Below are 27029 nucleotides of genomic sequence, written 5' to 3' on the forward strand. Positions count from 1 at the left end.
ACACTTTTTGTTAATGGCATAACTGGTGACCTTTCCATCCTAACAATAACTGCCATCAAGTTTGCAAGGCCGAATAATATGTACAACAGCTCTGCATCAGCTATTTTGGTCTATAATCCTATTTTAACTAGGATTAGGCAAAAGCAACATGAAATGCTGAAGGCCATGTGACAAATGTTTGTTTCAACATGTACATTTTTACACCCTGTCATAAAGAATGCAAGGTTCTGCCACCTACAAGAGAATCATTTTCCCAAAAAATTATAGTACAATTCAGTGAATGATCATGTTGTATAGCAGTGAATCTTCCCAATTCTTCATTTCTTCTGAAGCATTATTGTGCGTAACCTACAACAATGACCTAACACCGGCAGACTTACGACAAGGCTATCAAATACCCAACAACAAGTAGGTAGTACGCAAAAATTACTATGCTTCATTATTCCAACAGATTGATGTGTACATGTCCTTATCATCACTTTAGGTTGCCAGCAACAAGATGATTCGTGTTATTAGTGCCCTGAAGCAGGGATACGGACATATCCAATTATTCACATAATAGCCACAGGCCTCTGGCGCAATTTTATGTTGCCAGTGAACCTAAACGAACAGAATACTAAACAGGTCTACACGAAATGATTTTTCAGCTTTGTTTCACATCATAAATCAGTCGTCATAAAACTTTAATCATCACTTTGAAAAACCATTAACATATTTATTCTTTATTTTTCATAGGCATGTATCTGCATTCCTAATACACATCGAAAACCCCATGCCACAATACCATAACATGCTACTAGGGAAGACAAAACAAAATCGTGCAGCTCACTGATAAAGTGAAGTACTGTATGATCATTCTTTGTTGGTGACAGCAAATGTGATGTAGATGTGTCAGGCCAATCTAGTTTACTTCTTTAGCTATCTAGCTTGACCTAAAACAGCTGCAATATTCCCACTGCCACCAAAAACAAATTACCATACAATACTCCATCAATGGCCCACACTATTTTCTTTTGCCTCCACTAGCAATGTGTTAGAGTACTGTGGCACAGGGATTTCAATGTGTACTAGGAAAGCACATATGTACTCACAAACAAACTAAAGTTTAAATTTGAAGTAAGAAATACAATCACTTGAGAAAGAAGCTACTCAGAAGAAAAGGCTCTCCTTCAAATTTAAGATAACAATCACCTGTCCAGATGTTCGGTCCCAAACTCTGAGAGAGCGATCGTCAGCACAGCTCACAAGATGAGAGTCATTCCTGAAGAACAACACATGCCTGATTCCCGAAGTGTGTCCAGCAAATGTGGAAGGGCCTGTCAAGCATATAACCTATGAAAAATAACTCTGAATTTCTGTAAGGACCAAATTCTATGTTGAACATTTATTCCATCATGCTTTGAGAAACTCACATGAAATTAAATATACCATAATAACAAATTAAGGAACATTATGTTAATGGATTGTTGTGAATACACTATGTCACATTCAAACAAAATAAACTGTACATAATATAACTTTTAGCATTTTCTAGTCACGACCAGAATCACAGGCAATGAAACTGATGAACGGACCATTTATTCATGCTGGCAATAGGAACACTACAGCCCCAACTAATTGACTTGTACAAAGTGCAGTCCAAGTTCTCGAACTAAAGCAATAAGAAATTCAAAACCAAAAGCATATGAGTTTTGTTGTTTATTTACTAAAAATGTGGTTGATATGACATGATACATTGTACAGCACACCTTTTCAATCTCTTCACGGCCTCACAGAAGTCTTCTTTCAGAATTACCTCTAGCTTACTGCTCAAGTCATCTGGATCACCTCTATCAAATTGACTCCTGAATTTTTTAGGTTCATAAGAGATTTGGGTAAAGGAAGTGTTCCAGAGATGACATATCTGTGTGGATGATACAATCCCGATACTATGTAGCAAGGAAATAAACACTAGAGGCGAAGAAATCTGCATTAAGGAACACTACAATCTTCACCTCGATTTTTAAAAGCATCGTGTAAGATACCACTTTGTCCTCTTTCTATACATTTCCACCACTCAGAATGTTGAGCCACTTTATATATATATATATATATATATATATATATATATATATATATATATATATATATATATATATATAACAGAGGGAAACATTCCACGTGGAAAAAATATATCTAAAAAGAAAGATGATGAGACTTACCAAACAAAAGCGCTGGCAGGTCGATAGACACACAAACAAACACAAATATACACACAAAATTCAAGCTTTCGCAACAAACTGTTGCCTCATCAGGAAAGAGGGAAGGAGAGGGAAAGACGAAAGGATGTGGGTTTTAAGGGAGAGGGTAAGGAGTCATTCCAATCCCGGGAGCGGAAAGACTTACCTTAGGGGGAAAAAAGGACAGGTATACACTCGCACACACACGCATATCCATCCACACATACAGACACAAGCAGACATATTTAAAGACAAAGAGTTTGGGCAGATATGTCAGTCGAGGTGGAAGAGTAGAGGCAAAGAAGTTGTTGAGAGACAGGTGAGGTATGAGTGGCGGCAACTTGAAATTAGCGGAGATTGAGGCCTGGCGGATAACGAGAAGAGAGGATATACTGAAGGGCAAGTTCCCATCTCCGGAGTTCGGATAGGTTGGTGTTGGTGGGAAGTATCCAGATAACCCGGACGGTGTAACACTGTGCCAAGATGTGCTGGCTGTGCACCAAGGCATGTTTAGCCACAGGGTGATCCTCATTACCAACAAACACTGTCTGCCTGTGTCCATTCATGCGAATGGACAGTTTGTTGCTGGTCATTCCCACATAGAATGCATCACAGTGTAGGCAGGTCAGTTGGTAAATCACGTGGGTGCTTTCACACGTGGCTCTGCCTTTGATCGTGTACACCTTCCGGGTTACAGGACTGGAGTAGGTGGTGGTGGGAGGGTGCATGGGACAGGTTTTGCACCGGGGGCGGTTACAAGGATAGGAGCCAGAGGGTAGGGAAGGTGGTTTGGGGATTTCATAGGGATGAACTAACAGGTTACGAAGGTTAGGTGGACGGCGGAAAGACACTCTTGGCGGAGTGGGGAGGATTTCATGAAGGATGGATCTCATTTCAGGGCAGGATTTGAGGAAGTCGTATCCCTGCTGGTAATATATATATATATATATATAATAGAGGGAAACATTCCACGTAGGAAAAATATATCTAAAAACAAAGATGATGTGACTTACCAAATGAAAGTGCTGGCAGGTCAACAGACACACAAACGAACACAAACATACACCGCGGAGAATATTACCATCATCGCTACATATCCCTCTGGACTTTTAGTAATCTCTTTGTCGTTTTATATGATCTGTCAGATACCATTTCCAAAATAAATGATCATCTCAGTCTGTCACACCTCAATCTCTTAGCCAGATGCTCACATATTTCTCACACGCCCGGTGTCTTATTCGTCTCATAATGTTTGTGTTCGTTTGTGTGTCTGTCGACCTGCCAGCACTTTCATTTGGTAAGTCACATCATCTTTGTTTATATATATATATATATATATATATATATATATATATATATATATATATATATATGGGGCGGGGGGGGCGGGGGGGAGAATTAAAAAAATGATAAATTTTATCTGTAATTATTCTGCTACATGTATTGTACAATGCACGAGCGAGATATGGTGATATCAGAGCACCCACATGGGAGAATCTTTACCACAGATGTTGCTGGGAGACAGGGATCACAATGAAAAGCTCCAGCAACTCACACTGAAGGCGGCTATAGTTATAGTAACTGTAATGAAATAAAAGACACTTTCTTGTAAAAAATGTTTAAGTTCTGTGTAGGAAACCACAGCCAGGCTTGGGAATTCAGTGATGTATAATAGTGCCTCCATCTGTGTTAATAAACATGTAAATATTAAAGGAAGCACATTTTAATTTTCAGCTTAAACATGGTGTTTGAACAAGGTTGACAGAATATTGGATACTATCATACTCTGAGATATTATATGATAGATAGGTGGCAAAGCCTGAATAGGAAAAATTGTCATAAAGAGAGGATAAGAACACAGCAATCAGTCACAATGCCATTTTTTATTATTATTCTTGCGTATTGAAATTCCAGCTATAAATAGGCAACTTCTCTGCTAAAATATATTACATACGAAGTTGCATCTGTCAACTATATCCTACTTACAATACTTGCAACTTCAGTAATCACTTGGTTGAAAGAGGACACACCCTCCCCTTTCTGACATCCGGTTCAAATGGCTCTGAGCACTATGGAACTTAACTTCTGAGGTCATCAGTCCCTTAGAACTTAGAACTACTTAAACCTAACTAACCTAAGGACACCACACACATCCATGCCCGAGGCAGGATTCGAACCTGCGACAGTAGCAGTCGCGCGGTTCCAGACTGTAGCGCCTAGAACCGCTCGGCCACCCTGGCCGGCTGATGTCCGGTGTCAGGTAGCTGCACAAAGCTGAAAAGGGTAATTTCATGGATATCCTGGAGGAGATTGAGATATACTGCCATCTGAGGTCATATGGCATTCACATGCTCAATGAGCAAGTGCTGGTGAAAAGCAGCCAGTTTTGGAAATTCTTAATGGCCTTCTGCTTCTGGGCAGGAGACATCATGACACAGGAATGTGAACATGAAGTGTATTTTGTTGATTCCATTTTGTTAGTACTGACCTGCACTATATTGGCTGTACCATCAAACAAGTAAATTCAACTACTAGCCTTAAGGGCTAAGTATAAGGAAATCTGTTATATTGTTCTTTGCAAGCATTGTGCCACAATTGAAATTACAACATACGTTATGTAAGAAATTTATGTCAATAGAGGGCCTTAGAGCAGTAACACCCTGAATTAACAAACCCTCTTTTAAGGAAATCATCAGTCTTGATAAAATGCCCATAAGAACAATGTTATTCCTCCCTGCTTTTAAGGGACTCTGCTGTACATGAAACTTTTGCAAATTGAAATCCAGTTTTTACGCAATTCGTAACATATTTACATACTTAAGTGTCTTTCTAATTTCCTTCCATTTCATTTCGCTTTTTTTTATGCAGTAAATGGTATTTGGTTCAACTGTTCTACACGTACATAGATTGTAATCAATAACTTGACTTCCTTGTAACGATACCAACAGATGTGATGAAAGAATCAGGAATTGATTTCCATGTGACTTAGGTCATGTGATGTGTCACCATGATCACTGAATCTAGTAGCGATGGGCCAACTCCGGTTTAAGCCAAACTAAGTTGAAAGTATGCATAAATCGAGTGCAAACCGAGTTAGGACAGAAAACTGAAATAACTTTCAATACCATTCCCTCTTTTGTGTCAGAGTAGATAACCATTCAATTCAGTTCACCAAATTGAGCTTCGTGGCACCAATAAGTGACTACAAAATTAAGTCACAAACATGATAGATACAGCATAGGAAGCAGGTCTTTTGGCTTGAAATTTTGATGATAGACCTGTGAAAAGACAAACATGCTGTGTAGATTTTGAGGGCTATCAGGTGATCAAAGGGGATCCAAATGATTGTATATGATAACTGCATACTGCACTACAGGTCAACTATATAGGCTTTTGTGGTTTGAAATTTTGCAAACATGCTTGTGAAACATCTGAAATTTGCAGTAAAAATTTTGACAGCCATTGGTCAATCGTGAGGTAGTCAAATGGCTGTTCATGAGCATAAATTCATACCACAATTTTTGATTTATTGTTTTGAAAATAGACTAGTGAACCATTCAAAACTTGCTGTATGTATTTTAAGTTATCGGATGATCTTCATATAGCCAAATGGAGTGTCACGAGTATAAATGAATATTGTACTATGGGCTACAACTTTTTAAAGACAGACCCATGAGACACTCACAATTTACTGTATCCGTGTCACAGTGGTGAGCACCTAACTAATGTGAAACAACCTTTAACACAGCACCAATCGCCATGCAACACGTTCAACTTGAGTTAGTAATAATCTCAACCCATGATAGATCACTCCATAAACCAAGCTGACCCTAGAACTTGTTCAAACCAAGCTGGCAGGAAAAGCTAGATTACCTTTCAATGTCATTTGCCATGTACACGTCTACTCGGGTTGTAGCTTCTCTTATGATATAGAAACCAAACAGAGTTGCCAGCAAAACTAATAGTGTTCACTTCCTTCATTAGTATCTGCACTGTTTGCGAACTAGTTTGATCGCAATTTTGTTTCTTATATGAAATTCGCAATCAAAACTGAATACACTTTTTTTACTGTCTGGCATCCAAATGTCTTATGTAAAAGTATATGTTCCACCTATTGCAATTTTTTTCTTACAAGCTACATATTCAATGTTTTTATAATTGGAAATCTAATAGCCATGCCTCAACAAAAGCTTGAATGGCTATCTCTCTGCAGGTCGCAATTTTCAGTCTTCTGACATGATATTTTGAAGACAGTGATACATCCAGAATTTGCTGTAACGGTTTTTTAAGTTAACCAAATGCCTCATCACGAGCATTAATGGGACCACACTACAGATGAAATTTGAAAAAACACTCATGAGAGACATTGAATTTTCTGTAAGAGTTTGACAGTGATCAGACGATCTTAATGTAGCCAACTGCCACTTTACGTGCATGAATGGTTTTTGTACTATAGGCCACATTTTGAAAATACACTCATGAGACAACTGCTAGGTCATCGGTCCCTCAATCCGATTAAAATAATTCCACAAGGGTGGAAGTAAAATAATAGAGACATGCAAAACACAGCTGGAAGAAAGGAGAAATACACAAGAATGACAAAAGTGCAAACAAACACTAAAATGGACAAAATCAGACAAGCAAACCACAGAGGGACACAAGAAACATGCAGAAGAGATCAAAACAAGAGAGCACATTGCCATGGCTGGCTGGCCATGAGAATAAAAAGGAGAAGCCAGCCACTCTGCAACACATTAAAACCTCCACCCTAAAAGCACTAGGGTGAAGGACACACAGGGACAACGGTCATGTGCTAAAACTTAGAGCAAATGATAAAACTCACCCTCATGAATAAAACGTAAAACTAAAGCTGCTGTTGAGGCACTGTCGCTCAACACCGAAGGTAGGGTGCTGGGAAAGTTAGAAGTCCAACGCAGAGCGGCTAAAAGTGGGCAGTCCAGCAAGAGGTGGACAACTGCCATTTGGGAGCCACAGCGACACCGAGGTGGGTCCTTGCAAAGGAGGAGGTAACCATGCGTTAGCCACATATGGCCAATGCGGAGCCAGCGGAGGACAACTTATTCCCTTAGAGAGGAACACACGGAAGACTTCCACATATTCGTAGTCTTCTTAATGAAACGCAGTTTGTTGTGTGCTGTTATGTCATTCCGTCTCCCAAAGCTGAAAAACCCTGCAGCGTAAGAAGAACGCAGATCAGTTTCGGAGATGCCCGTCTCCAGAAGCGGTTCCCGCGTAGCCCCGTTTGGCAAGTTCGTTGCCTGGGATTCCAAAGTGTCCTGGCATCCACACAAACACCACTGAATGACGGGACCATTCCAGGGCATAGATGGACTTGTGAATGGAGGCTACCAAAGGATGGCGAGGGTTCCACTGCTCGATAGCTTGTAGGCTGCTCCAGAATTCAGTACACAGGGAAATGACTCACCAGGCCATCAGCAAAAATGCTCAAGAGCACGAGATATGGCCGCCAGCTCTGCAGTGGAAACACTGCAGCCATCTGGCAAGAAGTGCTGTTCAATATGTCCTCCATCAACATACGAAAAGCCTTCGTGACCATAAGCCATCGAGCCATCAGTGTAAACCACTTCATGGTCCCCGTACATATCGAGAATCGAGAGGAAGTGATATTGGAGAGCCGCCAGAGTTAACAGACTCCCTAGGACCACTGCAAAAGGTCCAAAGAATCTGCGACCTAGATGTACACCATGCAGATGTACATGAATGGACCTTGAGGAGAGGTGGTAAAGAGAAGGACTCCAGTTCAGACAGAAGGGACTGGACGCGAACCACGATCTTAAGCCCTGACCTCGACCGCTGATGCAGGAGATGAACTGCTATGGTTAGGAAAAAGGCCGGTAATTCAAATGTGCAGGAGAACTACGAACGTGTACAACGTAACTGGCGAGCCATTGTGCATACCTAACCTTCAATGGAGGGACTCCGTCCTCCACCAGGACACTTGGTACCAGACTCATTCTAAAAGCTCCCGTCGCTTGGCGAATGCCACAGTGGTGCACTGGGTGAAGTAAATGCAATGCTGTGGGTGCCGCCGAACCATAAACCAGACTCCCATAGTCAAAGCGGGATTGAACAAGGGCTGTGTAGAGCTGAGCAGTGTAGAGCAATCTGCACCCCAGTTGGTGTTGCTCAGCCAGCGGAGAGCATTGAGGTGCTGCCAGCACTTCCGCTTAAGCTGACGAAGGTGAGGTAACCAAGCCAATCTGGTGTTTAAAACCAGTCCTAACAATCGGTATGTCCCCACTACACAGTCCTAACAATCGGTATGTCCCCATTACAGTGAGTGGATCATTAAGGTAAAGTTCTGGTTCCTGATGATCAAGGTAAAGCTCTGGCTCCGGATGAACGGTGCGATGCCGACAGAAATGCATGACACCCAAATTCACGGCTGAAAACTGGAAGCCGCGGGCCAGAGCCCATGACTGCGCCTTGTGAATGGCTCCCTGTAGGTGCCGCTCAGCAACACCAGTACTGGAGCAGCAGTATGAAATGCAGAAGTCATCCACATACAGAGAAGGTACAACTGACAGCCCTACAGCTGCTGCTAGACCGTTAATAGCCACTAAAAATAGAGAGAGACTCAATACCGAGAATACGGAGCCCTGCAGAACACCATTCTCCTGAATACAGGGGAACTGTGGGAGGCACCGACTTGGGACACAGAAAGTACAGAGTGACAGGAAGTTTTGGATAAAAATCAGAAGCGGGCCCTGGATACCCCACTCATACAATGTGGCAAGGATATGATGTCACCAAGTCGTGTCATATGCGTTACGTAAGTAAAAAAAGATGGCGACCAGACGTTGGCATCTGGAAAAGGCTGCTCGGATGGCAGACTCAGGGACACAAGATTATAAGTGGTATAGTGACCCTGGTGGAAGCCACCCTGACATGGAGCCAGTAGGCCACGTGACTCCAAGACCTAACCCAACCACCAACACACCATACATTCCAGCAGTTTACAAAGAAAGCTGATGAGGCTGATGGGCCAGTAGCTAGCCACATCAAGCAGGTTTTGACCGGGTTTGAGCACTAGAATGATGGTGTTCTCCTGCCATTACGATGGAAAGGTTCCATCGCACTACATCCAGTTGAAGATGGCGAGGAGATGTCGTTTGTAGTCAGACGAGAGATGTTTAATCATCTTACTGTGGATCCGATCCGGCCCAGGAGTAGTGTAGGGGCGATGTGCAAGGGCGCTGAGGAGCTCCCACTCTGTACCTGGGGCATTACAGGGTTCACTGTGGCATGTAGTGAACAGGAGGGCTTTCCTTTCCATTCACCGTTTGAGGGTGCGAGAGGCTGGGGGATAGTTCTCCAATGCAGAGGCTCGAGTAATTGCATTTGTGTTGGTAGAGAGCATGCCTTTGATGTTAACCCCAGGGACACCTGTTAGGGTCTGATATTCACCCAGACTTGGGAAGGTGATGTATGGCACCCAATTGTCGACACATACCTCTACCAACACTCCTGTTTCCGTCGCTTTAGAAGCAGGCGAACACGGTTACAAGGCCGCTTAAAGTCTATTAGGTACTCTAGGGATGGGCACTACTTATGTCACTGTAGAGCTCCCTGACACTAATTGCCTCAGCAACTTCTGGCGACCACCAAGGGACTGTTTTCCACCGGGGGCATCATAGAGAACAAGGGATCGCGTTTTCTGCCGCAGAAATTATCGCTGTGGTGACCTGCTCAATCACAACATCGATGGCACCATGTGGGGGAGATTCAACGGTGACAGCAGAGGTGAAGGCTACCCAGGCTGCCTTGTTTAAAGCCCATCTGGGTAGGCGTCCATGGGCATGATGCCACATGAGTGACAGGAAGATGGGGAAGTGGTCACTACCACACAGGTCGTCTTGCGCTCTCCAGTCGATAGATGGGAGAAGGCCAGGACTGCAAACGGAGAAATCAATGACCGAATATGTGCCAAGTGCCACACTGAAATGTGTGGGGGCACCTGTATTTAAGGGGGCAGAGGTCAAGTTGTGAAGCCCTACAACCAGCTTCAGCCTCTAGCGAGTGTCAGCTTTGCCACCCGTAGGAACCTGGGAAGGGATTGCCCCAAGGGATCCCTTCCTCCTGAAGTAGGTTGTGCAGGAAGAACAGGGAGGGTAGTGCCCCACACCATCAAGGGTGTAGGTGGAGTCTGACAGCTGTGAGAACCAACTGTACACGGTGGAACGGAATATGGTAGAACCATTGTCACATGGGCGGCGTACGTTGACGTCATATGCACAGGATGTTGCCTCTCATATTTTCTCTTAGCCTCAGTGTAGGTCAGTCGGTCCTAGTTCTTTTACTACATTATTTTTCTTTCTTTCTGGAGAATCCTGTAGTCTGTCAGGCAAGTTGAATGGTGCTCTCCGCAGTTGACACAGATGGGAGGTGGAGCACAGGGAGTATCGGGATGTGAAGGACGTCCACAATCCCAACAGGTGATGCTCTAAGTACAGCGGGAAGACATATGGCCGAACTTCCAGTACTTAAAGCACCGCATTGGGGGAGGGATATAAGGCTTTACGTCACAATGGTAGAACATCGCCTTGACCTTCTAGGGTAATGTGTCACCCTCGAAGGCCAAGATGAAGGCACTGGTGGCAACCTGATTATCCTTCAGACCCCAGTGGACACACCGAACAAAATGGACACCTCACTTCTCTAAATTGGCGCGCAGCTTGTCTTCGGACTGCAAAAGAAGGTCTCTGTGAAATATGATACCCTGAACCATATTTAAGCTCCAATGGGGTATGTTGGAAACAGAAACATGCCCCAGCTTGTCACAGGTGAGTAATGCCCATGACTGGGCAGAGGATGCTGTTTTGATAAAGACTGATCCTGACCGCATTTTGGACAAGCCCTCCACCTCCCCAAAATTGTTCTCTAAGTGCTGAAACTGAGGTTTCATTGACAAGAAAGATTCTCCATCAACTCTCGTACATACGAGATACCGGGGTGAATAAGCTTCGCTGCCATTCTTCGTCTAGCATTCCACCCATGGTGTGGCCAGGGGGAGGGGGACAATTTGGGGTCATATTTCTTAGCATTGAAGTTAAACCTTGACTGCTTAGAGACTGCTGGTGTTCGACCACCAGCAAGAGATGACATACTACACTTTATAGCGTGTCAACTGCCCTGATACCACCCACTCCGACCAGGGGCCCTCTCCACGAGTGCCAGACAGCTGTAGCAAAGGCAACCTGGCAGGATGCCCACTGCCGGGAGTCCCAATGCCCCAGGGTGACAGGCATCTACTCCTTGGCATACATGGGGAGTTAATGGCGGAGCCATCAGCAGAGCGATCCCTGTGTGTGCAGCTACAACCAACAGGGTACGTGGATGCCCCAACACAACGGACTGGCTACCGTGCTGGATATCAGGCGCAAATGAGCTAATGAGTCCATTATCGTCGACAGCGCAGAAAGCAATACTGCACAGAGGATGGAGGAAAACACACCCAGGAGGATGGTCTCGCCCAACAGCTGTAGAACAAGCGGAAGTGCAGATCCACGTCGACGACGGATGCGCAAGGCCTCAGCACATGATGGACATGATGCACCATGTAAGGTGCCCTTACCCAATTGGCTAGCTCTTCGGTAAAATTTTGAAAAATGTGGGTCAAATCCTACAGGGAACCATCACATAAAGGCTGAAACACGTGCGACTCCTTTTAGTCACCTCTTACAACAGGCAAGAATATCTCAGGCCTATTCGAACCCCCGGTCTGGCGGTGGGGGAGTTCCCTCAGTCACAACATTAATGTTTCTATATAGATCCCTTGTACTCTCTCTCTCTCTCTCTCTCTCTCTCTCTCTCTCTCTCTCTCTCTCTCTCTCACACACACACACACACACACACACACAAACACAAAAAAGCTTCACGAAGTTTGATGAAACAAAATAAATAATAATAAGCTACTGTACTTTTATAGTTCACAGATAGTGATATTCCATTTTGCAGGCATAGACTTAATTCTGTTCAACTTTGATTCAGTCTGGAAGACAGTGGTGAACTCCAACCTCGCACAAAACCGTCATCTAGAGTGGCGGCCGCTGTGAACCGCGCAAACACAACTCAAGCTGGTAACAATCTAGTTCGAGGTGACCTGAAAACCCCTGAACCCGAGTGAATCTGGTCTGTTAACTCGATGACCCACCTCTAGAGTCTGAAGTACACAGAACAATAAGTGTAATTGTTTGTTTACGGAAATGTTGAAGTTTTCAATTTTAATTTTGTGGAGTTATGGCCTTCAAATGTTGGAAGTTAACAACTCAACAAAAGTTGATGATTATCTGCATCGTAAATGATAATCTTATCAAATATTTCCAACATGGCAAAGAAATAAGATATAGTGCCGTCTACATGTGCAGCATATTCAAAAATAAGGAAGGATTCTTAGATGACGAACCTAACAATTCCTACGGATCCAAAAAGGAGGGGCACTCAGTAGTCTACATTTAATGACATGGAAGATATTCTTCTAGTGTGGTTTCAAGAAGTAGAAGCACTCCTAGAAGTGGGAACATACTGCGAGAGAAGGTTTGTGAAATTGCTCTGAAGATCAACACTGAAAATTATGGCACATCTAATAGCTCATTGAATCGTTTTAAAGAACATCATAATCTGTCATTCGGAAGTTTAAGTGGAGTGAGAGGCTCTCGCCATAAGAGGTGTGAACTATTGGAAGAACATTACGTTGCCATGATTGATGCAGGTCTATGAGCCCAGATAAGTTTTCAACACTGATGGAACTGCCTTCTTTGATAATTTATTTCCTGCAAAATCATATTCCATTAATGGACAAAAATGCCACAGAGGTAAAGAAAAAAGGTAAAGAGAGGTATGATGCTATTCTGTGTAAATAGTGATGTAAGTAGAATGTTGTGTTAATTCCCAGGTGTTTCCAAAACATAAAAATGCTGCTTTATACTTTTGAGTACAAGAGCAGACACTGGAGATGGAATCTTTATGACTTTTGCAGGCATTTAGATGCCACAATGGGTGCAACAGGAAGGAATTTGACTCCTTGACTAATGCCCTATACATCCCATGGAACAATTCCTGAGGAATGTATGTGTTTTTCTCTGAACGGCACAAGTCATATGCAGACTCTGGATCTACGTATAATACACACTACTCTGTTAACGCCAAATACAGAGTAGCACTTGTGCATCAGTCAGTTTCATTCTTTGAGAGTAAGGAAATGATGAGTCTCAAGACTTCTACAGGCATAGATTTGTTGCTGCACGAAATTCTGTGACACAACAGACTGTTAAATTGTTCCACAAAGGATGGCTGTGCCACTAAAGTTGCTGCAGAAGACAACACTGTTCCAGAAGAAGGCTGGAGTATCTAAAAATGCAACATTCCAGCACGTAGTAATGATGATGCCCTGACTTTTATACCTGAGATTGATGCTAATGAAGTGCTTATGAAGAAACACTGGTAGGAGCTCCCAATGACAATGACCAAAAAGAGAAAAGGGAGAGTGTTGCATCAAGTTTTGTTGCTGCTGCACAGGGAACTGATGCTGTCAGGAATTTCTTTTCCTCTCTTAATGTAAACAAATAAATTCTGACTAATATCAACGAGCTAGAGCAGCAACTTCTTTCACTGCACTATGCTGGAAGAACAAAAACAGGACATTCTGATTTTTTCAAAAAAATAAAGGACATGTTCTGCGAAAAATGTCAATTTTGTATTTACTACATTTAAATTTGTAGCCAAGGATATTGGCAATTTTGTAATTAAATAGCATTTTCATCACCTAATGCCTGAATTATGATTCTTCATCACTCTTTCCATGTGCTGTGGCAAAAACCCCATTTACGGAAAACCTTATTCAAGGAAGAAATATCTGAGTTCCCAAAGATTTGTTAAAATGGGGCTTTACTGAATTAATAAGATGATTTCCAATGCAAAGCATATAGATAGAGTTGAGAACCTAAATGCTGATGTAGTTGAAGTTGTTAGTACAAGTAGTGCATGAAAAGATTGTCTAAGTTCATCAGGAATGTAGAACGTTTGCAATTTACAATGAAGTAAAGAAATTTAATGTAGTTAAAACCAGTGTACATAAAACTGAACTAGAAAGTAAGCAGGTACAAAGTTGGAAAAGTACACTTTGTTAGAGGAAATTGAAGTGTTGCCACATTCTCGGTATTAAGTGAAGTCAAAACTTTCAAATGTGACAATAGAGTAATCAATAACTGATGGTAGCTTCTAACGTGTATGCATTGTTTACTGGAATGGTAATTGCAAACTGTATAATGTTCAAAGATTCTGATATACACTCCTGGAAATTGAAATAAGAACACCGTGAATTCATTGTCCCAGGAAGGGGAAACTTTATTGACACATTCCTGGGGTCAGATACATCACATGATCACACTGACAGAACCACAGGCACATAGACACAGGCAACAGAGCATGCACAATGTCGGCACTAGTACAGTGTATATCCACCTTTCGCAGCAATGCAGGCTGCTATTCTCCCATGGAGACGATCGTAGAGATGCTGGATGTAGTCCTGTGGAACGGCTTGCCATGCCATTTCCACCTGGCGCCTCAGTTGGACCAGCGTTCGTGCTGGACGTGCAGACCGCGTGAGACGACGCTTCATCCAGTCCCAAACATGCTCAATGGGGGACAGATCCGGAGATCTTGCTGGCCAGGGTAGCTGACTTACACCTTCTAGAGCACGTTGGGTGGCACGGGATACATGCGGACGTGCATTGTCCTGTTGGAACAGCAAGTTCCCTTGCCGGTCTAGGAATGGTAGAACGATGGGTTCGATGACGGTTTGGATGTACCGTGCACTATTCAGTGTCCCCTCGACGATCACCAGTGGTGTACGGCCAGTGTAGGAGATCGCTCCCCACACCATGATGCCAGGTGTTGGCCCTGTGTGCCTCGGTCGTATGCAGTCCTGATTGTGGCGCTCACCTGCACGGCGCCAAACACGCATACGACCATCATTGGCACCAAGGCAGAAGCGACTCTCATCGCTGAAGACGACACGTCTCCATTCGTCCCTCCATTCACGCCTGTCGCGACACCACTGGAGGCGGGCTGCTTGATGTTGGGGCGTGAGCGGAAGACGGCCTAACGGTGTGCGGGACCGTAGCCCAGCTTCATGGAGACGGTTGCGAATGGTCCTCGCCGATACCCCAGGAGCAACAGTGTCCCTAATTTGCTGGGAAGTGGCGGTGCGGTCCCCTACGGCACTGCGTAGGATCCTACGGTCTTGGCGTGCATCCGTGCGTCGCTGCGGTCCGGTCCCAGGTCGACGGGCACGTGCACCTTCCGCCGACCACTGGCGACAACATCGATGTACTGTGGAGACCTCACGCCCCACGTGTTGAGCAATTCGGCGGTACGTCCACCCGGCCTCCCGCATGCCCACTATACGCCCTCGCTCAAAGTCCGTCAACTGCACATACGGTTCACGTCCACGCTGTCGCGGCATGCTACCAGTGTTAAAGACTGCGATGGAGCTCCGTATGCCACGGCAAACTGGCTGACACTGACGGCGGCGGTGCACAAATGCTGCGCAGCTAGCGCCATTCGACGACCAACACCGCGGTTCCTGGTGTGTCCGCTGTGCCGTGCGTGTGATCATTGCTTGTACAGCCCTCTCGCAGTGTCTGGAGCAAGTATGGTGGGTCTGACACACCGGTGTCAATGTGTTCTTTTTTCCATTTCCAGGAGTGTACTTGCAGTTGACTTTATTGATAAAAGTAGGATTTCATATAGGTGATCTAAATGATTAATGGAAAATCTCATATAAAGATGTGAAACAAATACTAACAAAGAGATAGAGGGGCTGGCCAGTACTTACCTCAGCTCAGTACAGCCGATAGATACACAAAAAACAGAACCGAAAATTTACGTTCCTAGCTTTCGGAACAAATGTTCCTTCATCAGGGAGGAGAGAGGGGAAAGAAAGGGAAGAAGGGAAAGTGGATTCAGTTACTCATAACCCAGGTCATGAAGCAACAGGGAAAGGAAAACAGGGAGGGTAGCAAGGATGGAGGCATGGTTGTCAGAGGGAAGCCAAAGATATTCTACTGTAAGTACTGTGCCAGCTTCAAACCAAAGAGGATGCATACAGAAGTAAAGAGGTATACAGTATAAAGATAAACACAACTATGTAGGATGAAAAGATGCGTGAATGGCTAAAGAGGAAAGGGAAAGAGGAGAAGACTGAAGAGTAAATGGGAGTGAGGTGGTTTAACGTAGGTTCAGTCCAAGGGGATGGCGGGATGAAAGGATGTGTTGGAGTGCAAGTTCCCATTTCCGCAGTTCAGAGGGACTGGTGTTGGGTGGGAGAAGCCAAATGGCACATACAGTGTAGCAGGTTCCTAGGTCCCTAGAATTATGCTGGAGGGCATGCTCCGCTACTGGGTATTGGACATCTCCTAGGCGGACATTTCATCTGTGTCCGTTCATGCGCTCAGCCAGTTTAGTTGTTGTCATACCGATGTAAAAGGCTGTGCAGTGCAGGCATGTCAGCTGATAAATGATGTGTGTAGTTTCACACGTGGCCCTGCCTTGAATTGTGTATGTTTTACCAGTAGCAGGGCTGGAGTAGGTGGTTGTGGGGGGATGCATGGGGCAGGTTTTGCAGCAGGGTCGGTTACAGGGGTAGGAACCGCTGGGTAGAGAAGGTAGTCTGGGAATATTGTAGGGTTTAACAAGGATGTTACAGAGGTTAGGGGGGCGACGAAAGGAAACTCTGGGTGGTGTGGGGAGAATTTTGTCAAGGGATGATCTCATTTCAGAGGTTGACTTGAGAAAGTCAAATCCCTTGCGGAGTAATTTGTTGATGTATTCAAGGCCAGGATAATATTGGGTGACAAGGGGGATGCTTCTGTGTGGTCTGGGGGTAGGAACATTGCTGTTGGACGGGGAGGAATGTATTGCTCGGGAGATCTGTTTGTGGACAAGGTCTGCAGGATAGTTGCGGGAGAGGAAAGCACTGGTCAGGTTATTGGTGTAATTGTTGAGGGATTCATCACTGGAGCAGATACGTTTGCCACGAATACCTAGGCTGTAGGGAAGGGAACGTTTGATGTGGAATGGATGGCAGCTATCAAAGTGAAGGTACTGTTGTTTGTTTGTGGGTTTGATATGGACAGAGGTGTGGATGTGAGCTTCAACAAGATGAAGGTCAACATCCAGGAAGGTGGCTTGGGTTTTGGAGAAGGACCAGGCGAAATTCAGATTCGAAAAGGAGTTGAGATTATGGAGGAAATTAAGGAGTGTTTCTTCACCATGAGTCCAGACCACAAAGATGTCATCTATAAACCTATACCAGGCCAGGGGAAGCAGCTGTTGGGTCTTCAGGAAAGCCTCCTCCATGCGGCCCATGAAGAGGTTAGCATAGGACGGAGCCATCCTTGTTCCCATGGCTGTTCCCCTGATTTGTTTGTAGGTCTGGCCTTCAAAAGTGAAGTAATTATGGGTTAGGATGAAGTTGGTAAGTGTGATAAGGAACGATGTTTTTGGAAGATCTTCGGGTGGGTGTTGGGAGAGGTAGTGCTCAAGGGCAGAGAGACCATGGGTATGTGGGATGTTTGTGTAAAGGGATGTAGCATCTATGGTGACAAGAAAGGTTTCAGGTGGGAGAGGAGTGGGAATGGATTTGAGGCGTTCTAGGAAGTGGTTTGTGTCTTTGATGTAGCATGGGAGTGTGCGGGTGATAGGTTGGAGGTGTTGGTCTGCCAGAGCTGAGATACGTACTGTTGGGGCTTTGAAGCCTGCTACAATGGGACGGCCAGGATGGTTCTCCTTGTGGATTTTGGGTAATAGGTAGAAGGTAGGAGTACGGGGCTCAGGTCCACAAACAGATCTCCCGAGCAATACAGTCCTCCCTGTCTAACAACAATGTTCCTACCCCCAGACCACACAGATGCATCCCCCTTGTCACCCAATATTATCCTGGCCTCGAATACGTCAACAAATTACGCCGCCAGGGATATGACTTTCTCAAGTCAACCCCTGACATGAGATCATCCCTTGACAAAATTCTCCCCACACCACCCAGAGTTTCCTTTCGTCGCCCCCCCTAACCTCCGTAACATCCTTGTTAAACCCTACAATATTCCCAGACTACCTTCTCTACCCAGCGGTTCCTACCCCTGTAACCGACCCCGCTGCAAAACCTGCCCCATGCATCCCCCCACAATCACCTACTCCAGCCCCACTACTGGTAAAACATACACAATTCAAGGCAGGGCCACGTGTGAAACTACACACGTCATTTATCAGCTGACATGCCTGCACTGCACAGCCTTTTACATCGGTATGACAACAACTAAACTGGCTGAGCGCATGAACAGACACAGACGAAATGTCCGCCTAGGAGATGTCCAATACCCAGTAGCGGAGCATGCCCTCCAGCATAATTCTAGGGACCTAGGAACCTGCTACACCGTATGTGCCATTTGGCTTCTCCCACCCAACACCAGTCCCTCTGAACTGCGGAAATGGGAACTTGCACTCCAACACATCCTTTCATCCCGCCATCCCCTTGGACTGAACCTACGTTAAACAACCTCACTCCCATTTACTCTTCAGTCTTCTCCTCTTTCCCTTTCCTCTTTAGCCATTCACGCATCTTTTCATCCTACATAGTTGTGTTTATCTTTATACTGTATACCTCTTTACTTCTGTATGCATCCTCTTTGGTTTGAAGCTGGCACAGTACTTACAGTAGAATATCTTTGGCTTCCCTCTGACAACCATGCCTCCATCCTTGCTACCCTCCCTGTTTTCCTTTCCCTGTTGCTTCATGACCTGGGTTATGAGTAACTGGATCCACTTTCCCTTCTTCCCTTTCTTTCCCCTCTCTCTTCCCTGATGAAGGAACATTTGTTCCGAAAGCTAGGAACGTAAATTTTCGGTTCTGTTTTTGTGTATCTATCGGCTGTACTGAGCTGAGGTAAGTACTGGCCAGCCCCTCTATCTCTTTGTTAGTATTTGTTTCACAAAAGTAGGATTTCATCCAATGCTGCGAAGACTAGGCCAGGAATCTGGGATCAGATGAATTTTGAAAGTAGGAATAGGTAGGAGGTACACTGATCCTTAGTGGATACACTACTTGTTGAGTAGAGTTGTGCATCCAACCTGCTAACAACTCACAATCGCTGTCATTCAAAAGGTGTGATAATTTGTAACTTAAGAGTTTGATAGTCAAATTATACAGAACTATGTAAACCATTCGCAGCAACATATAATCAGATACTGGAAGAGAGATCTATGTGGAAGAAGTATCTAAATGCTCCATATCCATGCAAATGTGATTTAGTCTGCCACCAATTGAATGTGACATTGTTTGTTGATCTGTTTTAAATGCTGAAACTCCTGACCGTTATAAAGCTGATGATCATAAAATCTTAATTGTGTTTCAATAAATGTGACTCAATTGAAAACTATGTGCTGCAGTGTAATGTACTTTCTTTAACAAAAGTCAATCCAACCCATAAACAGCAGCATTACAATCCAAAACATGTATGTGATATGAGCCCACTAAATGCAAATAAACCTTTCTAGTACGTTACAAGGGCTGCTCACATGTAAAGTAAGTTTTATTTATCAAGAAGGAAAATTTTCATGAAAATAAAATAATAATTACTGACTAAGAAGCTTTACCTCTTTTTTTATTGTGTATGCTACCACTTAAGCTTCTTTAGCAAAGTTAGCAGGTTCCAAAATGCTGGCCACTCAATCTTATTGTGCAAATTGCTAACAGTTTCAGCAAGACAATGAAGGCATGCTAAATTTTTCTCCTAAAAGAAAGTATAGTGTCAGTGATCATTTCAGAAATTGTGGGGACCAATATGAAATTAGTATATTTCAAATCAAGCACAGTCCCTATCAGTAACTTGCAACATATATTTTATTGTCTCTTGTGGTCTTGATCTAGCAAAAAAGTTAATAGCAACCTCAGACTTTACACAGATGATGGAGTTGTCTGTAATGAAGTAGGCTTACTGCCTTTTTTTTTAAAAAAAAAAAAAAAAACAATTATTCAGTCTGCTTTTGATACATTATGTGATCAAAAGTATTCGGACACCTGGCTGAAAATGACTTACAAGTTCGTGGCATCCTCCATTGGTAATGCTGGAATTCAATATAGTGTTGGCTCACCCTCACACCCTTAGCCTTGATGACACCTTCCAATCTAGCAAGCATATGTTCCATCAGGTACTGGAAGGCTGGGGAATGGTAGCCCATTCTTCACAGGGTGGTGCATTGAGAAGAGGCATCAATGTCAATCAGTGATGCCTGGTATGAAGTCGAAGTTCCAAAACATTCCGAAGGTGTTCTCTAGGTTTTAGGTTAGGACTCTGAGCAGGCCACTCCATTACAGGGATGTTATTGTCATGTAACCACTCCACCACAGGCCATGCATTATGAACAGATGCTCAATCATGTTGAAAGATGCAATCGCCATCCTTGAATTGCTCTTCACTAGTCGGAAGCAAGAAAGTGCTTAAAACATCAATGTAGGCCTGTGCTTTGATAGTGCCATGCAAAACAACAAGGGGTGCAAGCCCCCTACATGAAAAACACGACCACACCATAACACAACCGCCTCCGAATTTTATTGTTGGCACTACACACGATGATGATCACCGGGCATTCGCCATACCCACACCCTGCCATCGGATTGCCATATTGTGTACCGCGATTCGGCACTCCACACAACATATTTCCACTGTTCAACTGTCCAATGTTTATAGTCCTTACACCAAGCGGGGTGTCATTTGACATTTACAGGTGTAATTGGCTTATGAGCAGCTGCTCGACCATGAAATCCAAGTTTTCTCACCTCCCACCTAACTGCCATAGTGCTTGGAATGTATCCTGATGTAGTTTGGAGTTCCTGTGTGATGGTCTGGATAGACGTCTGCCTATTACACATTACAACCCTCTTCAACTGTCAGCGTTCTGTCAGTCAACAGACGAGGTCGACCTGTACACTTTTGTGCTGTACGTGTCCCTTCACGTTTCTACTTCACTATCACATCGGAAACAGTGGACCTAGGGATGTTTAGGAGTGTGGAAATCTCGCATACAGATGTATGACGGAAGTGATCACCAATCATCTGACCACGTTCGAAGTCCTTGAGCTCTGCGGAGCGCCCCATTCTGCTCTCTCAGGATGTCTAATGACTACTGAGGTCACTGATTGAATCATTCAACTCACAAATAGCTGTGCGCAACATTTCATATGGACATGAAACGAAATGAACACACAGGCCCAGCAGTAAGCAAGGTGTATGGCAGACTACTGTTCATCAGTAAGACACTAGGAAAAAAACTAGTCCCGCTGGAGATTGCTTTCAAACCACTCTCACAACCCATCCTAAAATACTGCTGAAGTATGTGGCGCCAGTCCTGAACAGGACTACCAGGGGATATTGAAAGTGTACAAAGGAGGCTATCATGAATAGTCACAGGTTTGTTTGAGCTGCAGAAGACTGGCACACTGCTGCTGAAAAATTGGAAGTGATACACCCTTGAAGATAGATGTGAGCTATCCCACAACAGCCTGATTACAAAGTTCCAAGAACCTCTGAATACAGTAAAACGCCATTTTTACGTTCCTGTACTTTATGTTTTCTCACTTTTTACGTTATTTTTGTCAGTCCCAGAAGAAGTCTTATTCTCCTTAACGTAATGCTTTCCTGTCATTAATGATCCCATGTTACAACATTTTCTGCAATTTTAAGTTTTCTTTGGTGTTATCACAAGCTTTAACATTGATTTCCACACAGATTTCTGCAAACAGTGCATTGTATTCCTGCTCAAAGTCAGTCTTGGATCAAAGCAGAAAATGCAGACTATACACAAAACTGTTGATCATGTAACATAGCATTAGTGCAGTAAGCTAGATTTTCATTGTCAATGTGCTGGGTCATGGCCACCTGTGTTACAGGTTTGCAGCATATGGAAGGTAGCGGAAGTATGAGTTATTGCCTTAAAAATAATCACGATCTGATGATAGTGACTCTAGCAGTAACCACCTTTCTGCCCACTGCATTTTACTTCAACAGTTTTAATTTAATGTCACAGTCATGCAAATAAACACCACTTTTGAAGACAGCTGTCTCTATAATGGGCTTCCACAAATTGTTACTTCTGTGTGGAATACTGTGTGTGCAGTCTCAGGTTGGTACAACCTGATGTCAGACAAACATTCCTCCTCCAGATGCCATGTAACATGATGACAATTTCTGACCTCTTTTTCACCTAGGACATCCCTTAACCAGGTAACCTCCTTGTCAGCAAAAAGCTGTACATTTCATGCCCACTATTCTCTGTTTACAAAGACTGCTAACTTGAGAGTTATAACCATTATTGTGTTACAAGTTTTACTTATCATAATTTTGTAATGGTTATCAATAATGAGTCTCACAACACGAATATCTTTTTAATGTGGTTTCATGACAGAACAAACCTCATTGCTGTTAGAAAGAAAAACAATTATTTCACATAATTTGAAATACGCAAAAAGTTTTAATTTCATATTTTGAAAAATAGAATGACAGTAAGAGTAGTTTATTCATTTTTCAGTTTGTGTGTTTCCCTAGTTTTCCTGAATTTTACACTTTTTGGGTCAGTAACTGAAAAGAGTAAAAAGGGGATTTACTGTACACACATACTGCAATTCCCTATTGTGGTGCTCCCACTGTGACAGCAGACAAGATTAGACTAATTACAGTGCACTCAACAATCACTGTTCCTGGTCTCCATACACTACTATTGATTTACAGATGTCAGCTTTTTCCAGGGACATCTCTTTAAGTCATGTGGTGAGAGAAAATTGTTTCTTAGTGTAGCCTGAATTCAATGGAGAATCTCCATCCTACTACTTAGTAAGTTCTGGCTACTCTCACTGGTTAGTTTCTTAGCAGAGTGCCCACAACTACAGTGAGAACTTCGGACATGATACATTCATTCTCTGATTATCTAATGAGTAAACTAAATGAGAGTTCCTTGAATAGTTCGCCAACTTTCAGGCATGCATCCAGGATAGTATTATTTTCTCTTACAATATTTCAGATGATTACTTTACAGCCATTTTGAAAGTGAGTCACTTGCAAATTTAAACCACTTGACACGATGTTGTGAAGTTGAGTAAATGCATGTGTCGGAGATAACACTATCAGTAACAATGGAAGTTGCTGATAACCAATTTACTGTAATTTATGCTAGAACAAAGATGTGGGTCTGATATATGTACCAACAAAGACCTACATTAGCCAAAATGGCTTACAACCAAAGATGATCTAGTATTGTAGGAAATTGTGATTTTGGCTTTAAATTTTGAAGCTTCTTTCAATTATAGGATGATACTGGCACCAACAACTAAAAAAGAAAAAAATGTCATTTCAGAATGAATGACTGTGCGTAAACAATGCATTGCTTAAAAGACAGCATCAGTTCAGGAGACCACTATCCATCCTACCAGTTTTCTTAGGTTATAGATTAAGTACAATACTACCTACTAACTGTTAGAATCTCTACCATAAATTGAAAAGTATACAAAATTAATGCAACCATTATTTCCTATCATCATAATGAAACACTATTGCATTGTTAGCTGCAACAAGCAAAAAATGTGCATTGTTGGTTCCACACATCTTTCTAGATTTGACCGAGATAAACTCATGCTGGAGTGTTGTTCTCTGGCACATCAGTGTAGATGCTGGGACAGAAACAGTTAAGTAAAAAAATCCATGTCACCCAAACGTTTATTTATATGAAAAAAGCCAACTTCAGAATTTTCCTTTGTGTGAGGCCTCTGTACTTCCGCCTCGACTGACATCTCTGCCCAAACTCTTTGCCTTTACAAATATGTGTGTGTGTGTGTGTGTGTGTGTGTGTGTGCTTTACAAATGTGTGTGTGTGTGTGTGTGTGTGTGTGTGTGTGTGTGTGTGTGCGCGCGAGCGAGTGTATACCCGTCCTTATTTCCCCCTAAGGTAAGTCTTTCTGCTCCCGGGATTGGAAGGACTCCTTACCCTCTCCCTTAAAACCCACATCCTTTCGTCTTTCCCTCTCCTTCCCTCTTTCCTGATGAGGCAACAGTTTGTTGCGAAAGCTTGAATTCTGTGTGTATGTTTGTGTTTGTTTGTGTGTCTGTCGACCTGCCAGCACTTTCATTTGGTAAGTCAACATCATCTTTGTTTTTAGATATATTTTTCCTACGTGGAATGTTTCCCTCTATTATAACCATATATATTAAAAACAAAGATTCCATGACTCACCAAACGGGAAAGCGCTGGTAGATAGACACAATAAAAAACACACAAACACACACACAGAATTTCAAGCTTTCGCAACCAACGGTTGCTTCGTCAGGAAAGAGGGAAGGAGAAGGAAAGACGAAAGGATGTGGGTTTTAAGGGAGAGGGTAAGGAGTCATTCCAATCCCGGGTGCGGAAAGACTTACCTTAAGGGAAAAAAAGGACAGGTATACACTCGCACACACACATATATCTCCATCCACACATAAACAGACACAAGCATATGATATATATATCATAAAATTATTCTATTTTTGAGTTTGCTAATAACTGCAATCAACTTCAAAAAGTTTTAGGAAATTAGTAATTTTTACCACAAGTTTTTCTGTTGCCTTAATAGAAATCTTGTTTTCAGTAAATGCTCCTTTTAGAAAATTAGCAATTTTTTTCCTCAACAGATATAAAAGAATTAGCAGGCTTAGTATATGGTTATTTGTTCACTTGCACCAGCCAAAGTGCAGTCCCATTGTGAATGCTCTTCTCAAACACAGGATCAGTTGGTTGACATTCATAAGCAGCTGGAAATCATCCTGTCTACTGTCAAATGATCAGCAGCTGCTTTGAATCGGTGTGTTGGAAGAGCTCCCGAGAGTCCTGTAAATGTGGTACCAGTACCAAAGGTACCTTAAGTACTATTCGCTCCTATGGAACTTGCCTCCTCTGCAGAAAGTACAGGTTCTGTCATTACTCGTCCGTTAGACTGGTAGATCTAGGCATCCTGCATAGTTTGGACGGGACCTTGGAGGACTCTGGGTGTTACACTGATCCCCCTAACCAACAAGTCTGAGGTGCTGTCTTTCACTGAAACTGAGCCAGTGGAACTGTTCACTGTTTTGGTGAAACCTATTTGATCTAGTGTCAAGAGGGAAACACAAAAAGGTAGGGTCTATTAATTGTCAGCAGTTCACACGTATGGCTAATGATGGTATCCCTTAGGGAAATACCAGCAAGAGACAGAAAAGGACACAGGTGCACTCAGTATGTTTGGAGGCCTCAGTCAACACGTTGAAAAGGCTATTCTGGCAGACATTGAAAGAAAAGGGTGCCAACAACTGCAGATTGTGGCAGACGTTGCAACAAATTATGCCTGTCATCTAGGCTCTGATGTCCTACCTCGATCATTCCGCTGACTGGCAGAGAAGGTTGGGAAGACAGCCTTGTGCAAGGAATTTCAACAAAGCTAACAATTTCAGCATTTTCTCCAGAACTGATTGCAGCCCTCTGGTCCTGTGTGTGGAGTGAACTAGAGACTTCGAAAGTTTTATGACAAGCTGGGCTGCGACTTCCTGGACTTGAGCAATAGGGTTGAGAACTGTAAGGTGGACCTAAATGGATCAGATGTGCACTACCCATCAGAGGCTGCTACCCAGGTAGCTGACTGTGTGTGGGATGCACACAAGGTTTTTAAAATAGGTGAATCTCGGTTCAATCTAGGTAACAATGGCTGTAGGAAACCCAGAAGTAACAGTGTAAGATCGACAAAAATGCCTCTCAAGGGAATGAGTATTAAAATCCTAATTGTTAATTGCCAAAGCATTCACTACAAAGTGTCTGCGTTCGAAGCACTCTTGAAAAGCAGCGCTCATATAATGCTAGGTACAGAAAGCTGGTTGAAACCTGAAATTAATAGCAGTGAGATTTTTGGGGAAAATTTAAGTGCTTATCAAAAGGATAGGCTAATGGGAAATGGAGGTGGTGTACTTGTCACAGTAGACAAGGAACTTAAATCCACCAAGATAGAAATTGAAGCTACATGTGAGACTGACTGGGCAAGACTCAGTATCACAGATGGGCAAAAAATGGTAATTAGACCTTTCTATTGCCACCAGCCTCATCTCCTGATGTAACCAAAAACTTTAGGGGAAAAAAGAAAAACCCTCAGTTCACTTGTACGTAAGTTCCCCAATCATACTGTGATCATTACAGTTTTGTTAGTGGTGGGCATGAGAAGACACCCTGTGAAACATTACCAAATACCTTCTCTGAAATCTACCTATAACAGATAGCTCAGAACCCCACTTACGACAGACATGTAAAGAACCAACAGCGTCATATCTCAATGAGGAACTTTAAAGTTTCCGCATACGGCAGGAGCATGTAGAGGATCTCTGACTCAAGCATAAAAGAACAGTCAGCAATCCACTGGATAGATATGCATCCAGTACAACAGTTCTTAGTCAGAGGGATGCTCCATGGTCATTGTAAAGAAACATATAAAGAAACAGACAACTTTACAAAGGAAAAACCAGGAGAATTGCCCCAATTTAATCCTTATACTACTGAAAAGATGAGTAAAATCAGTATTAGTGTCAGTGGTGTTGAGAGACAGCTGAAATCCCAATGAGATTATATACTGAATTTGCAGCTGAATTAGCCCCCTTCTAATTATAATCTATCAAAGATTCCTTGAATAAAAAACTGTGTACTGTATTTGGAAGAATGCACAACTAA

The 27029-nt window shown here is 43.1% G+C and overlaps 1 protein-coding gene across 1 annotated transcript in view; it reads right to left on the reverse strand.

Annotated features, from left to right (window-relative positions):
• Positions 1-27029, reverse strand: part of LOC126236249 (serine-threonine kinase receptor-associated protein) — a 77589-nt gene that overhangs the window by 13152 nt on the left and 37408 nt on the right. Inside the window, exon 4 of the mRNA XM_049945399.1 lies at positions 1192-1316. Within this exon, the coding sequence (XP_049801356.1) occupies positions 1192-1316 (125 nt within the window). The remainder of the gene's footprint in view (positions 1-1191; positions 1317-27029) is intronic.

Source organism: Schistocerca nitens, chromosome 2 (genome assembly GCF_023898315.1).
Source record: "Schistocerca nitens isolate TAMUIC-IGC-003100 chromosome 2, iqSchNite1.1, whole genome shotgun sequence".
Classification (NCBI taxonomy): Eukaryota; Metazoa; Arthropoda; class Insecta; order Orthoptera; family Acrididae; genus Schistocerca; species Schistocerca nitens.